This window comes from Phalaenopsis equestris, unplaced genomic scaffold, assembly GCF_001263595.1.
Source record: "Phalaenopsis equestris unplaced genomic scaffold, ASM126359v1 Scaffold000545, whole genome shotgun sequence".
In the NCBI taxonomy this organism is placed as follows: domain Eukaryota; kingdom Viridiplantae; phylum Streptophyta; class Magnoliopsida; order Asparagales; family Orchidaceae; genus Phalaenopsis; species Phalaenopsis equestris.
The window spans coordinates 72,623-89,454 of NW_018164985.1; the positions used below are offsets into that span (position 1 = coordinate 72,623).

General features: G+C 33.1%; 1 protein-coding gene across 2 annotated transcripts in view; it reads right to left on the bottom strand.

Annotated features, from left to right (window-relative positions):
• Nucleotides 1–14,437, bottom strand: part of LOC110029073 (dual specificity protein phosphatase 1-like) — a 28,011-nt gene extending 13,574 nt beyond the window's left edge. For both annotated transcript variants that reach the window (XM_020731192.1, XM_020731191.1), the window contains exons 1-3: nucleotides 14,139–14,437; nucleotides 13,897–14,032; nucleotides 2,044–2,164 (exon numbers count right to left, since the gene is read on the bottom strand). In XM_020731192.1, coding sequence (XP_020586851.1) covers nucleotides 2,044–2,164; nucleotides 13,897–14,032; nucleotides 14,139–14,246 — 365 coding nt within the window. In that variant the 5' untranslated portion in view covers nucleotides 14,247–14,437. The remainder of the gene's footprint in view (nucleotides 1–2,043; nucleotides 2,165–13,896; nucleotides 14,033–14,138) is intronic.
• Nucleotides 14,438–16,832: the final 2,395 nt, after the last annotated feature.

A 16,832-nucleotide genomic window follows, 5' to 3' on the forward strand; every position in this document is an offset into this window, starting at 1 on the left:
ATATATAGGCACCCACCTATGGAAATTATCAAGAAAAGTTTTGATGATCTCAAACTAGCAGGAAAGTGAAAAGTGAGGCTCATGGATGAGAGACATGTGTTGATTCAATTAACCGTGGCTGAAAACTATACTCGGATTTTCTCCAAAAATATCTTAATATTGCAGGCAAATCAATGAAGTTACTCAAGTGGTCTCATAATTTTGACCCTAATAATGAATCTCCTATTATACTGGTAAGGTTTAGTCTAACTGGTCTCAAGCTGCACTTTTTTCATCATCAGGTTCTTTACTATATTGGAGTCATACTTAGAGACCCTATGAAACTAAATCTACCCACTTCCAACCAAACCAGATCTTTTGTGGCCAGAATACTTGTGGAAAGAGATATTACTTTACCTGATGTTACTGAAGTCTGGTTGGGCACACAACTCATAATGGATATTGGCAACAAATCGTCATGGAGCACAGACCTCCTTATTATTCTCATTGTAAGATGTTTGGGCATACCCTTGATAAAGGTCATAAGTTTCATCCTAATTTGAAATCTAAAGATCAAAGAAATAATGATGGATCTAACCCCACTGCTCTGGACATATTTATTCCACCTTGAGAGAAAACTACCACAGGACAGAATTTGGTGTCTGACTTGATTGCCCATGTGGACCCCCCTGAAAATATTGTATCTGAGATTGATATGAAGTTAGATGGCTCTGCTAAGCAACCTACACTTTCAAACCTTATTGAAAACAGTATTGAATAATCCATACCTACACGGACTGATAATCAGGAGAACTTTGCAGCTCTCCATCTTATGGAAGTATCAGGTGTAGAGGCGACAACTCATACCTCACATACACTAGAATCTATTGTGGGTACAACTGTTGGCAATCTTTCTATCACAGCACTACCACCTCATCCGAATGAGCAACATTCTTCGGATGAGGAATGACAAGTCTACACTTCCAGGAGGAAGAAGAATAATGGAGATCTGCTTGAGCTAGGGAATCTAATGGATGATACTTTGGTTACTTCTGGCAATGGTACGCACCTCAGCAATTTGTTAGCTGGTTCCCTTCCGAGAACTAGAAGCAGAGGCAGAACTAAATTGGGTCGTTCCAATTGATTTTATATGTACCATCTATTTTTGGGTTTTTATTTTTCTTTTTTGTGTGTGTTGTACCGTGTGGGTTGTGTGCTTATTTGGCCCCACTCATACAACTTATCTGTATCATATTCTCTTTAATAAAATTGCCCTTGAGCTTTTATTAAAAAAAATATGTATATGCATATATGTATGTATATGTATTTGTTTCTATGTATGTATGCATGCATATGTGCATGTTAAAACCTAATATACTGAAGTTTTCCCTCATTTCCCAATCCATTCCGTGTTATTTCAAAGAACCAATAACTGGAACAAAGAATAACTGAAGGGAAGAAGAGGGGAAGGGAAATAGAACAAAAGGAAGCTAAGTTTTTTTGAACTTGTATGAGTTGGTGTGATGTTGAGGTTAATGGATATTTAAAGATATTTTTGAATTAAATTTGAGTGGGAAAGTAAGAAAGTTGTATGAATTGGCAAATATATATTTCATAGGTTATTCATAAAAGAATATAGTTTCGAGGTGTCCATAACTAGTTATGGTCACCTTGAAATGATTGTAGCAAAATAGTCTTTACAACTCTCATTAAGATGGATAACCTGCTTTACAAGGGTAACCCCAATAATGATGCAAGGCCAGTGTGCTCAGAAGGGGTGGGGCTTCCAATGCACATTTTTTGGCTGAATCAAAATTATAATATGATGGGGCTTTTTAAGGCAACAAGAAATGATCAGTTAGAAGCTGCCAGGAAATAAATATGTAAGCTAGCACCCATGCTAAAATACAGCTTTTAACAAGAATCAACGTAAGAATGCTTCCTTTTTTGTTGTTAAAAAATAAAAATATAATTACTCCGCTGTTTTTCATTCATTATAAACCATCTAAATAGCAACGAATCTTCAAGAACAAATAGTGGGAACATCAAAAGTAATCAGAATACCTCCTTGACCTTCCCGCAAAACAGTGCACCAATGCTCCACCACCAGCTTGTCTTGCTTCGTCAATGAAATCAAAACACTCCTGGAAGTGTTTTGTTATGTTGGTAATGGGAGTGTCAAGAACTACGTAAATCCAGAAATATTTAGTCAGTTCACAAAAATTGTATGATCAAGGAAATCATTACAAAATATTGGCAAGCTACTACAAAATTTATGCTCACTGAATTTATACATGAAAAAATGTAATTAAAAATCTGAGCAGAGCAGTCTAAACTACAAAATAAAATAGAACATTCTCTGAAAACTATAATGTGTAGATATTGCGGAAAATACTACAAAATTTATGATAACATCCTTGGGGATTTGGTTGCTATTTACTTCTAAATCCAATATTTGGTCTAAAAAGTCCCAAGAACGTTATAAGAGGATCCTAAATTGAGAGCCTGGCTGGTTTTACTAAACTTTGGCTTAATATGATTTGTCAAATTCCCTTAGCTTCAGGGTTTAAGAGATTTGATTGCTTCTCACCAAAACCTCTTCTCATCTCTTCGTAAACCGTCTTTCATTAGTATGGTTGTGGTTGGTTAGACAGATTCGATTCACAAAGGGCTGGGCACTGGCTCATGCTGTAATGTGTAACCTTGATAAAAAAATTTCTTAATTTTTTTACCACATTTCAGGCTCAGTAAAACCATAACAGCGAGATTTAACTTGCAAAACTGTGTGGTGCATGTCCGCTATGCTTGGATAGAGCACATGCATGATAAAAATACATATTATTGATTATACATAATTGGGTTGCCTAATCCAGCAGATAATAAGCATGTGTTGGAAAATGTGTTTATGTTATGATATTTTAGGCAATTCCAGTATTGATCATAGAACAGATCACATGCCCGGATGTTGTTATTAAGATATATTGAATGCAAAGGGGTTTTATGGTGTGGTTCATGTTTCAGTTGTATTTTGTACAGCATTATGTTAACAGTAATGACAGGAATGCTTTATTGTTGTTTTAATTATTTGATGATGACTGCCAGTTGGTTATATATGTAAACAAGTCAAATGTCCAAAGACATGTATAAAAAGTAAATGAATATTTTATTTTTTCAATTTCACAAAGAAGTTCATCACACTCATTTAATTCCATTCAATTTTTATCAGCAATATTTTATAACATTTCACAAATTCTCTATGATCTCAAAGTGTATTATTTTAATCCTGACTTTCCTAGCAAAGTTTGTACTTCTGTTTAGATATATAGTTTCTACACTAATTTGAATCAAATTGGATGTTTTCTCCAATCGCGGCACGTGGATATTTATTTTCAAGATAACGGAAAAATCATAGTTCTGCAAACCTGGTAGCACTGCTTTAAAATCTAAATGGCACAATAACACTCATAGCCAATGATAATTGAACCAATAAAGCTAACTAGCACAACTTTTGGCATTCTATTGCCACAGTAGGGTGACAATAAAGAGATAATAGAAAAGAACAGAAACAGAGTGACCAATTAATATCGAGAAAGTAAGTTTCCTAATTCAAGATCTGAACACCTTCAGTCAAAAAAATCCAAGGGGGCAGCAGCTAGCCTTCACAATCACTAGTGCAACACCACTGATAATGGTAACTATTATTTTAAGAAAGCTTTTGATAGAAATGAGACAAATTTCCACAGCAATTAAGGCAGAAAGCATTGATTCTATTCCACCGGGACTAAACAAAACAATACAATCTGAAATACATAAAGATAAACACCTATAATTCAGGAGGTCGACAATCTCTCTGAAACCCTAATTCCTACGACTCCATACTACAATAGCATACATAACCTAACGTCGAACATATTAGCCCTGTTTATACCCCCACAACAATAAGTAACAAATAAAAAATTGCCCTTTTAGTCTTACACCTAACATAAGTCATCAAACTACTTTGGCAGCTCGACGTCGACTTAGTGGAGCACGAGAATGACGATGTCGTAAGCTCCGGTCTAACATTACTTCCTTCACAAAAGATACCTTATCCTCAAAATGGAAGAGACTCCTGTTGGATCAAGTCATGGCTCCCACTCGTAAACTCACTTGAGCCTAGCTCTCGCAGTCGACACTTGACCAAAATAAGCGATGGGTCATAGACACTGCATAAGGAATAATCCTAACCCATATCCCAAGGTATCCGTCTCTACAATGAATGGTTGGCTAAAATCAAGTACCACCAGCACTAGTACACTCATCATTACCTTTTTTAACTACTCAAAAGCTTGGTACGCAGCTTCCCCCAACCGAAAAATTATCCTTCAATTGCTCCTCCAATGGCCACGCAATTGAACTATAACTCTTCACAAACTTACAGGAGTATCATGTAAGGCCTAGAAATCCTCTCAACCGCTTCAATGTCATAGTTAGTGGCCAATCAAACATAGATGTCACATTCGATGGATTTGCCGACATTCCAAGTACCACCAACTTCTTCAAATAGTCAATGTGATCTTCTAAGAAATGGTCGCATAGCATCTCAAATTTCCTCCTATAATCCATGACATGTCATTACTGGACCGATGCAAAAAATTGCTCATGTGAATCCCCATCCCGCATGGCTCTGAAATGCTTCAACAATTGACCTTTGAATTATTCTCATGTTATGATTGGCTAAGGTTGTTCTCTCTATTGACACCACACTAGAGCCTTCCCTTCCAAACACAGGACCGCCGCCATCAATTTTATTCTTTTGTCTGTTCATTAACATCAAAGTATCCTCTCCTTCAAAAATTGGCATTTTCAGGCTTCCTTATGCATGAGTCTCTTCCCCAATTTTTTCGATTAAAGCTCATTCCACCTATGAAACCGGGGTTGAGTTCCCTTCATCCACCAATATTGATTTTTTTTTTCCCATAAGTCTAGCTCGCCCCATAATCAACTCACTCATCCTCATATGCTACTGAATCACCTTCCGCTTGAAAGACGGCTGCAGCAAGGCACTGACACTGTTGGATGCAACCCTCCGTCAGGGTCCAACCCACCGCGGTTTCCTATTCCAGACCGAAATCCTTTGAACCTATCTTCTCCAACCCTGAATTACACGTTGTCCCACTATGCATGTTGTCGCTTGTTCCAATCTTTTAGATGTTAATTTTCCTTCAAATGTTGCCACTCGAATTCATTCCCGACTACTTCGCTCAATCCTGCGGCTCCAGATCCCCCTAAGGTAGTGACACTGCCTAGATGTAGCTCAAATTCATCAAATAAATGCCACTCGTGTCTGCTGCAGATGCCATGGCTCAATCATATGGCGGGCAACGATGGGTTTGCATGAAACTTTGTGATCTTCTTCATCGTTTCTTCCAGAATCATGAATCTCCCCTCCATGGCCGAAAAACGTTCTTCCATTTCATATATGATTTGGCTCACCTCTCCCTCTAATTTCTCCTACAAGACATCTAAGTTCTTAGCGGCCATTACTCCTAGGATTATTTTATCTACCATGAAGGCGGATCTACTATAAGTCAAGATCTCGTCAATGGCTTCCCTGTTATCTTAAGTCATGACTATATCACGAGGTTTATCATGATGACGACTATACCATGAGGTTTAGTCACGAAGGTGTTTTTGTCAATCTAGAATGCATTGCAATCCCATCATTGGCTGCCCCGCTAGTTCATTCGATTGAATCGCGATGTTCAGCCATGAAGGTGAATGTATCGTGAGGTTTGGTTACAAAGGCGATCTCTTCGATTTGGAATGTGTTACGATCCCGTCGTTGGCTTTTGAGCTAGTTCTAATAGCACTATATCGAGAGGTTCAATGAGAAAGGCTCTACTACTAATTTGATAAAAAAGACACGAGCTTTGACAGATATAAAGCTAAACAAAATATTTTATTTCATGAGCACAAAATAACATAACCCAAATACATAAAAGATAAACAACTACACTTTGAGAGGTAAACGAGCTTTCCCAAACTCTAACCCTAGATTGAAGAGAACCTAACCCTAAGCATATTAAGCCCTATTTATACCCCACAACAATAACTAGCAAATGACTGAATTGCCCTTTCAGTCTTACATCTAACATAAGTTTTCAAACTATTTTGGCAAGCTCAGCGTCGAATTAATAGAGCACGAGGTGGAAGGTGCCATATGCGCCTGGCTAAAAGCTTAGAGACCGCTTTATTTGAGCAAAATGAGCAATCAAAACTAAGTTTTCCAGCTGATGTACGGGTTACTAAGTAAATAAATAAATACATCAAATTTGAAGTTCGGTGAATAGCCTAATTTGCATAACAAGTGGCCTGAAATTATTGGCATTGCTTTGATACTTTCTATAATAGTTGAGATTGATTTTGAATTATTATAGTCTATATAATGTTATTTATATTATCACACGTATATTTTTATGGTTATTGATATTATTTTACGTTGAGACTTGTTGTGATAAGCTAGCTCTTATTCACATGTTCTGGTAGTATGAATCAATGGTTGATAGAAAATATATTTCAAAGATAAATCTTAAGCTCTTATTTTTTTTTAAACAAAAATTGATTTCAAATGGTTGATAGAAAAGTTTGGTTCACACTGGAAAATTGTGATGCCATATTTCAATTTCTTGTGCTTTTAAACACATCATTCATTTATATATATATAGATATAGATCTATATGTGTGTGTTTATCTATATGTACGTAGAAACACATCATTCAATTATATATACAGATATAGATATAGATATATGTGAGTGTGTATCTATATGTATGTAGAAATACAAGTATGTATCCAACTTAATTATATAAATAAGAGCTTAATAAATTCTATAAATAAATTAATTATATCAAAACTAATAAATTGAATAGAAAATAATTCAAAATAAAACCTTCAAACTAAATCTCATTACCTGGTAACAGAACCATCTATTTCAACTAAATGAATAGTATTTCATTCAAAACTAAATCTCAAAGTCTTCCTATTATGTAAAATATTAAATAATAAAAATCCAATCTGGAAGTTAACGTCCACTTCAAATAATATATTTCATCAAAATTAATAATTATAATCAGATAATAATAATTTAACAACAAATCAATAAAGATAAATCTTAAGTATAATCAAGCTTCTGATTTGACTAAAATACAAGGGACGAAACTCTCAAACCCTAAAAAATACAATATTGTGCACAAGCATAAAAAGCTTTTGATTTGACTTAACGAGCATATGAACAAGCCCTTTAATATAATTAATTAAACTTCGATATTGATTTAAAATTCAATATAAATTACAACTAAAAATATTATTTATTTAAATAAAATAAGCTTAGAAATAATTTTAAAAAAAAAACTAAATTTTCTCAAATTTCTCAAAAAGGTATAGCATTTTTTGAAATACAAAAACATTGTGGAAGAAAGCAATACTAAATTATTAAAAAAAATAAAAAAACATGGAGCTGGTAAAGTTCCTTGTTGGTTTATTGTAGATACATAGGTGCTAGATATGTAAATACATAGAGATCGGGTGTTATTTATGTAAATTTTTCCCCTGGGTAAACAGGGATTGAGTGCTATTTATGTAAATGCCATTAGGTAAAGAGCTGTCACGTTTTCACGTGGAAAGTGGAAGGATCTTTTGTCCCACATAGCAAAAGAAATAAATACTTTTAAATTTGGAAGCAAAGCCTATCTTTCAGATAGGTTTAAATGGCATTTGGCTTGAAGGTTGGAGTAGAATGTTTGAAGCATTAAATAAGATTATAAAATATTTTTTATTATATTATAATAAATTATTTATCTTCTAATAAATTATTGTTGCTTGATTCATGTTGAATTAGGATAAATCAGATAAAATAAAATAAAATTTGATTAAAATAATTTGCATACGTACAAGATGATGCGACCCGGCAAACGTGCCCAAAGAATAGTCTATTGGGGCAACAAAAGGCATATTCTAGTTTTTAGAAGGGGGCAAAAGATTAAAACAAGACATTCTAGTTTTTAGGAGTTACAGGTGATAAAATTATCCACCTTCATAAATAAAATACCAAAATTCAAGGCGGACAATTGTCCCCTCTGAGTTATACGTGAATTCACCATGTGTTTGATATGCTTGTTGATCATTTGACAGATAATGCAATTGTTTTTACTTGGTATCTATTCAATTTATTCAGCTTATGGATGTGCCAATAAACCTAATTTCAAATGCTAAAAAAAAAATGCTTGTACTGAGCAATTAAGGTTCGGTGGTTGCTCATGCACACACCTATAGCCAAATTACTAGATCTTCCCACAGTCCTAAAAAATGGTGACCCACCATTTCAACTATGTTGTTCAAGACATTGTTTCATCAGTTGACGAGTATATACCACCATCCTCTATGATGTTCTACCTTTATATCCAAGACAATATGCAGTTCTACCCCTACTTCAAGGTAACTCTTTGATTTTATCATTCAATAATAATTCAATCTTTAAAATATGGAATAAAATATCACCCTTCTCAAGGATGTCATGAGCCCATCCAGATATTCCTATTCTCGTTCCCTGGGAGTATCACAGTCATTATTGCAGCAAAAAAAGATCTCTATTTCAACAATGTCAATGGCTTGGATACTTGTATCAACACTTTCAAATATTGGAAGAGGGCTATAGGCAACTTGATGCTCAACACCAACTATATGCAAGCACAAAATTTAATGGGTGCAGATTTTATGAGTACGAGGAATAGGTTTAGGTTGTATTGCAATTGCTCCCCAAATTAGAATTTTTATATTTTATCTTAGTCTAATGTGCCAAAATAGTCCCTTATTATTCTCATTAGAATTTCTAATTTTTAATTTAGATTAATGTGCCAAAATAAACTTTGACTATTTACATTGAGTCATTTTAATCACAGTCTATAAAAGTGTCAAATTAATCCTCATATATTTTTTTACCAGGGCTAAAAAGTTCCTCCCTATAAAGAGTCTGAGGACAACATCACCCTACATTAAAAAAATTTGAGAACTAAATTGACACTTTTATAAACTATAAATACTAAAACAGTTCACTGTAAAAAGCTTAAAAACCATTTTGACACTTATCTCCTTTATTTTATGTTTAGATGGTGACATCTTAACAGCTATAATGTTGTTGATACTATTATTATTAATGTGATACTTTTGATATCACCATGTTGATGTTGCCATACTGATCTTGCTTGATTGATTATGATTAGGGCTGTCAAAAAAGCTCGTTGTTCGCGAACAATTCGTGTTCGGTTCGTCAATGAGTTCGTGTTTGATTCGTTCGATAAGTAAACGAGACGAACGCGAACAAATTTTTTTCGTTCGGTTTGTTAAACGAACCAAACACGAACAGTGATGCGTTCGTTCGTGTTCGAATCGTTATTGTTTGAAATATAAAATAATTTAAAATAATTATATATATATAATTTGTGATATTTTAAAACATTAAATTTTATAAATTATAATATATAATAAATTAATAATAATAATATGTTAATATACTATAGTAGTAATATACTAATATAGATATTATATATTTATATAATATAAGTTATATAATTAATATATAATATTATTTTTATATATTAATATTAGGAATGTCAAACTGGCTCGTCGTTCGCGAACAGCTCGTGTCCGGTTCGTGTTCAGCTCGTTCGTTAAGAAACGAACACGAGCTTATTTCAAACAAACTAAATTTTAAACGAACCAAACACGAACACAAGTTTTGTTCGTTCGTGTTCGGTTCGTTTACACCCCTAATTATGATTATACATAATAATTAAAATAGTTACACTTGTTGTACTTAAAACTATGGTAACAAATATAAATATAATAGTTTTAGTATTTCTAATATTAGCATAGAATCACATAGTTTTTAAGGATATGCTTGTAGTTTTCTTTTTCTTTTTTTTCTTTTTTTTTTCTTTACTAAGATATACAAGTTAAAGGATCAAGTGAAACTTCACGAATGATAGAGACTAAGAAATGCAAAGTGGTTGAAAACATGTAAAATTAAGCGTTTTTTTTTTTTTTTTTTTTTTTTTTGTTTCTATTTCATGTTTTTGTGGTATTTGTTTATATTTTATGATAGGAATGGAAAGGGACAAGCCAACTAAAATACAAGTGAAAATTGCAGGTAGCGTCTCAATGTTAAACTTATAGTGCATCAACGCTAGAGCATCAGCGTTGCAGCGCTATGAAGATAATGTGTAAGCGCTATGTGTGAAAAAAGAGGCTAGAAACCTGAGGGCTTAGCACCTCAGCGCCAATCTTTCAACACCGTAGCGCTATGCTTATGACGCTAGAACTTGCATGAGAATGATCCAAAAACTCGAGAGTTTGGCACCCTTAAGCAAAAATCCACCACCACTGCGTTCATAGAAGCGTTGTGGCGCTGCATCACGGCATCATGGCGTTACCTCCTAACAAGAGATAGTTTTCCTCCCAATTTAACGATTTCTTTTGTGATTTAAAAGGGAACTTCATAAATAGGAGAGTTTAGAAGAGAAGGAGAACATTAAAGATTGTAGGCGAGTGTAGTAAAGTGTGGAGTGAAAGTGTGTGTTAGAAGAGTGAATTAGTAAGGACCTATGTGAAAGAAAAGGGGAGGAAGGAGAGCATCATTGAAGGAGCAAATCAAATGAGCGAGAGTATCTTTTGCGAATCTAATTCCACGTGCTTTCTTTCCTTCTTCTCTTATATTTTTATTTGGGTTTGTAAACACTTGTTCCTACTAATAAAAATGATTTATAACTAGGTTTATCTTCTTAGAATTAGTGTTTTGTTTATGTCTCAAAGTTAATCCAAGTTGTCTTTGTAGAATTTACTGAATCGGGTTGGTGTGTTAACTTTTCAAATTTTATTTACTCACTGTACAACAATTGCTCGTTAAAACCGGTCATGATCTAAGCTTTTGAAAGAAAACTATTTGAACGATTAGGTAAACATACATTTCTTTGGTAGAATATAAATGTTGCTACTAAGGAAGTATAATTGTAAAATCTTGGGAGTTTTTGCAGGATTTAAAAAACTAAACCATAACATGAAGCTCCAATGGTTCTTAATATCTCAATAGAGAATAAGAAGTGATTAGTCCTCGATTGACAGCACATTTTGTAATGATTTTGATGATTTTAAACCTAAGCAATTTACTAATTCAAAGGAATTTTCTATCAAAACTAAAAAACTGAGAAAATAGTCCTTTTTCATTTTTAAACTTTCAATTGCTCACTTAAACTTGCAATCATTGAATAAAACTCAAAGTTGATTAGAATAATACTTGGTCTAATCCAAGATATAATATAGTTCCTTGTGGGATTGATATTTGGACCGTGTACACTTACATGAAACATATACTATTTGCATTTATGGATTAAAAGATTAACTTAATTATTGAAGATTTTAACTAGTTAAGATTATATTCATGAAATCTTTTAGCTCCCCATAATCTTGAAATCTTACAAAAAAATCCATAGATTTAGATGAATTAAGGAATCGGGCAACTAAACAATTCTCAAAATTTACACCAAGATATATTAAGACCTACTTGAACAGAGGTTACTATACTAGTTCTGGATTCATTGATGTTTGCTTGCATCAAAATGCTTAATGTGCATTCTTTGGTGTGTATTATTTGGTTAAAACCAAAAAAACTAGATCAAATTGAGCGTATTAGGCTGATTCGGTTTGGTTTTGAAAAAACAATTCGATTTTTAATTTTAATATTGGATTTTTAATTTTCAGATATTTTTAGGATTCATTTCGTTAATCTAGCAATCCATTAAAGGGAGAGAAAGAAGTTGAGAAGACAATAAAGAGATCTAAAATTTCTTAGTTTAAAGTAAAACCTTAATTTTTAATAATTTTAGGCCTAGTACATAATTTTTGTTTGCTCAAAATTGAAACAATTAAAGCAAAATACATTTTGGTATAATTTAAATCAATTTTAGAAAATTTTCAATCAATTCAATTTTTTGGATTTCAGATTTATGTTTCACTCAATTTGACAAATCTATAAACCAATCCATCCAAACAGGCTGATAGCATATCCCCTAATTATTTCAAGCTCACCCTTGATTTGACACACCATAGTTAAATCATTGTCGCTTCACCAGAATCATCAATGGTGCTACAAATCCAAAACAATCATCATCCCCAAACAAATTTTCAACCCTGATCATTTCCATCCCGAGTCTATCGTCTATAATGGCTCTATAACCTATTCCAATTCTTCACCACCTCAACCAACATTGCCACTATGAAAGATTACTCATCATCGAATCAACTTTGCAACCAAAGCATTGATTGCAACATTCCTTCTCATGGATTGTCATCTCTAATCTCCAAACATTGACTTGTTGCACATTGCCATCACTACAAGTTGTCAATCTAATCATAGCTTATGCTTTCATCACTATCAAGTAGAACTACACCCAATCTAATACAACAACATAATTAGAACCGTATCAACCCAAACTCGAGTTACTTTAATTTTAGTTCAAATATGAGATAAGTAAGAATTTTTCAAACTCCAAATTTAATTGCTCTAACATAAAAGTTATACTTTTTCATTGCAAAATCGGACTTTATTCACGATCATATAAAAAATTTGTTTTCATGCTAACGGTCCACCTTGTTATTCTTTCAAAATATCAAATTATTACTATGTTTTATTGTGTTTATTTAGATCAGAAATTCAAAATCCAACAAGTATGAACAAGAAAATGCATAAGATTCTCAATGAGTTTTACGACTAATCATAGCTATCAAAGAACTGTAGTCAATAAATCCAATTAACAAAATCTATAACCTCGGAATTTGTATGATTAAATAGGCATGTCCGTGCTAACTTCTTTTGAAGGAGATTTTATCATCATTTAAAAACATTAAGAATTGTGCTGAAAAATACTACATTATGAATATATTTTCTTAAATAACTTTAATTAATTTCTTCTTCTTTTGAAGGAGAGTTTATCATCATTTAAAAACATTAAGAATTGCTCTGAAAAACACTACATTATGAATATATTTTCTTAAATAACTTTAATTAATTTCTTCTCTGTAGTAAACCAAACTAGCAACCACATCCTTTACATGGTCTTTAACCTACTAAAACATTGACCTCACTTAAGATATTCAATTGATTCATACATACAGAGTTAGTTTGTGTGTGTGTGTGTGTGTATATATATATATTATGCCACCTGGCTTCAATTTATTTTGAAACATATAATATAAATAGAAAATAAGTTAAATCCCTCAAAAGACAATTGCTAGAATTTCTCACTTGCCTTCGGAAGCCTGGAACCCAAAGCAAAAAAGGAAAATCAAAATTAAGCCCGCTGAGACACAAGTTGGCATAAAGAATCACAAATAAAGACTCTAACCATTGCTAATTGTTGGACTTACAGGATTATCATTTACTATGCATTGCCTTGAACTACTTCAAACAATCTTCAACTTAGCAAGTTGTAAAATTTCTCGAATTCCATATATTACCTAACAAAGAAGACATCAATCACTATTCACCCATTAAATCCCATTCGGCCATCTCAAGTTTTAAACTAGAAGCATGTACATATAAATCAGTCAAGTTTATAAACCTAATACAAAATTAGTATATATCTTGAAAATCTAATGTGTGTTTCCAATATACAATCACAAACTTCAAACTAAATGCACTTGCATCTTTACTAATTTCTAAAGACAATGCATGCCAAGTAAGTCCATAATTTGTTTGAATTTAAATGTAACAAAGTAAACTTTAGGATATAACTCGTTGACATCTGCCCTAATTTATAGAATTTAGAGATATAAAACCGCTATGACTAGTGATGTAAGAAAAACAGAAGAAAAAACATGGATCACCTTCAATCTTCTTGTAAATAAAATCATCTGGGAAGGCAGGTTCGAGAGAGTTGGCAACAATCAGCACATGCGTGATCTTTAAACTTTTCAAAGCTTCCTTGTTGCACGCCACCCCCACTGACCCCAGGAAGAGCCCCTGCGCCGAAAAAGTGGAATCTATTATGCCCTTGTTGATGAAAACTCCGTGAAAAAAAAACAAAAGAAAGAGACGGAGAAAGAAATTAGATTCAAATCAAGCTTACCTCCTCGATTTGACAGGGAACGTTGTCCTCCCGCACATACTTAGCTGCGCAAAGGGCCTGGAGAAAAGTTGCGATTTTCTTCCGTTGTACATCGTCCTGTGAAGACATCGTCGCAGCGAAGATTGTGACGAAAATGTTAGGAACTCAGCATCCCCTCCCCTTTCCTCTTTCTCCCCTAAGCGGACAGAATGCGGCAAAGGAAAATTTTTGGAATTGGATACATGCCCTTCTGTTACATTCTTTTCGGGTTGCAGAATACAAAGATGGAAATGCAAAGGCTGATACAATGTATGTGAAGGGAGAATTTAAGGCCTAAAAAACTTCTATGAGAATTTTGACTTTATAAGGCAAAAAACATATTTATTTATTTATTTAGAAATATACTCTAAAGATTTGTTAATATAACACTTAATAGCACATAATAGAAAATATGGATTTATGTATCCGACCCTACTTAGTGAGATAAAGGTTATTATTGTTGTTGTTCTCAAAAAATTTGTTGAAAAGCAAAATATTCTCATTGTTTACAAAATAGTTGAAACATTTGTGGATCAATTATGCAACACTTTTATCATAGGAGCTCGCATCATTCTTTTGTCACATTGCCTCCTCGCGCTTTCTTATTCCAACATGGGTGTTAAGTTGTGACGTTGTTTCACTGTGATGGTCTTTCTACATTTGTCATCTGAGAAATTTAGTAGTGTTATTCATTTGATTTATTTGAATTCGAATAATTTGCTCGCACACTAAATCTCAAACTGAGAATTTCGGTGGATATACCAAAAACCCAAATCACTTGTAGGAACTTCATCAAATAAGGATAGAATCATATTTGAATAATGATTCAATGATGATTGAAATATTATCAAGCATAAATCAACCATGGTATAAAATGAGTCATGGATGGTTCAATTGTTGTTTGAAATATCATCCAACAATAATTGAATAACGATTAAACATACATCTATCATAGTTAAAAATGAATCCATCATTGTTCAATCAGTATTCAAAATCAATTTTAAGATTATTCGATCATTGTTTGAAGTTGCTTCAATCATTATTCAAATATGGAAAAGGATTGATCATTATTTAATTGTGATTCAATCATCACTTAAAGATTGATCAATTGTAAATCAAATATGGTTTGATATTCATTTGATCAAGGTTCAAACATGCTTTAAAAATGGTTCAATATTTTTAATCATAGTTTGAAAATAATTCAATCATACCTAAAAGTCGATTTAAAGATGATTCAATTTCTCTCATTATTTCTTTAGAAATAGCTTATTTGAATTATTTTGCTCTATATACTTTTGTATGATCTAACCATACCAATTGATAAGTATTATAGTGCTCAAGTAGCAGTCAACTTAAGGGAGAAAAATTTTGTCAGATAATTTGAGATTAATGACCTTATTGTCTTTTTATTAATGGCTTATAAAATGGATATTTTTATTTCCCAGATTTATCAATTATTATTGATAGTGATTAATGATGTTGAGACTGAGAGTTGGGTCATTATGATTCGAGAAAGAATAGCATTCAAGTTTACTATATTTTTTTTGTTGCTATGCTTCATTTTGGGAGAACTTTTGCAAGATGAAGAGTTAAATGATGCTTTGGCAGTGGAAGAGATAATGCAATACCCAATTTTTGGAAAGGTACAATGGCTAAATACCCATCACCATGGCTCTGCAGCTAGTTGACCGCTCTTTGACTTATACTTGGGGGAAAATCGAGGATGTTCTGCTCAAAGTTGATAAGTTCATCTTCCATACCGATTTTATTAGCTTGGATAAAGATTAAGATAAGGACATCTCCATTATACGTGGTGGACCCATTTTAACCACTGGGTAAGCAATGATTGTTGTACATAAGAGGGAACTTATCATGAGAGTGAATTATAAAGAGGAGACATTTGATGTCTTAAAATCTATAAAATTTTCCCAAAACCTTAAAGATTATCAAGGTCATGGTATAGATGAATAGTGACAAGCTTAAAAATGTACTACTTTTTTATATATTTTTTATGTTTATTTTTAATGATATAGCACTTTAATGGAATATATTTTGGGTGTTTTTGGTTTCAGGTACAAGAGATGTAGTTTTCGAGGAAAAGGAGTGAAAGTGGGATAAAACGGGGTAAATGGAGCAAAGGATCATAAAGTGAACTGACACTTAAGCGTTGCTTCTGATGCTTAAGCGCTAGACCCTGTACGTGGAAACAGAGAACCTAGTGCCATTGCGACACAACTGGTGTTTAGGCACCATGTGATCATTTTAGGCTTCTAGAAGAATGGCGTACAGGCACCAGAATAGGTTTTTTTAAAAAATACAATGTATTTGGACGAATTTTGAAGAGACGTATAAAGTGACTCTTGGGGGATTTTAAGGGATATATTAAGGGGAATTTTCAACATATCCCCCCCTAGAATTTTTCAAGAAAGCCAAAATGTCACAGATAGGAGTAGAAAATGTAGATTTCTACCTTTTTTGAAGATATTGGAGAGGGGCTATTGGGAGATATATTGTAAGGGATTGTATTAGTATTGCATGGATCAGCATGTGACTTTGTTGGAGGGATTTTTATCTTTCTTTCAGGGGAAAACAACTAAGTATTGTGGTTATGTACTTGTTATAAACACTTGTTTAGGGATTTTATTTGATATGAATTTTTTTATTGTGTGTGACAAA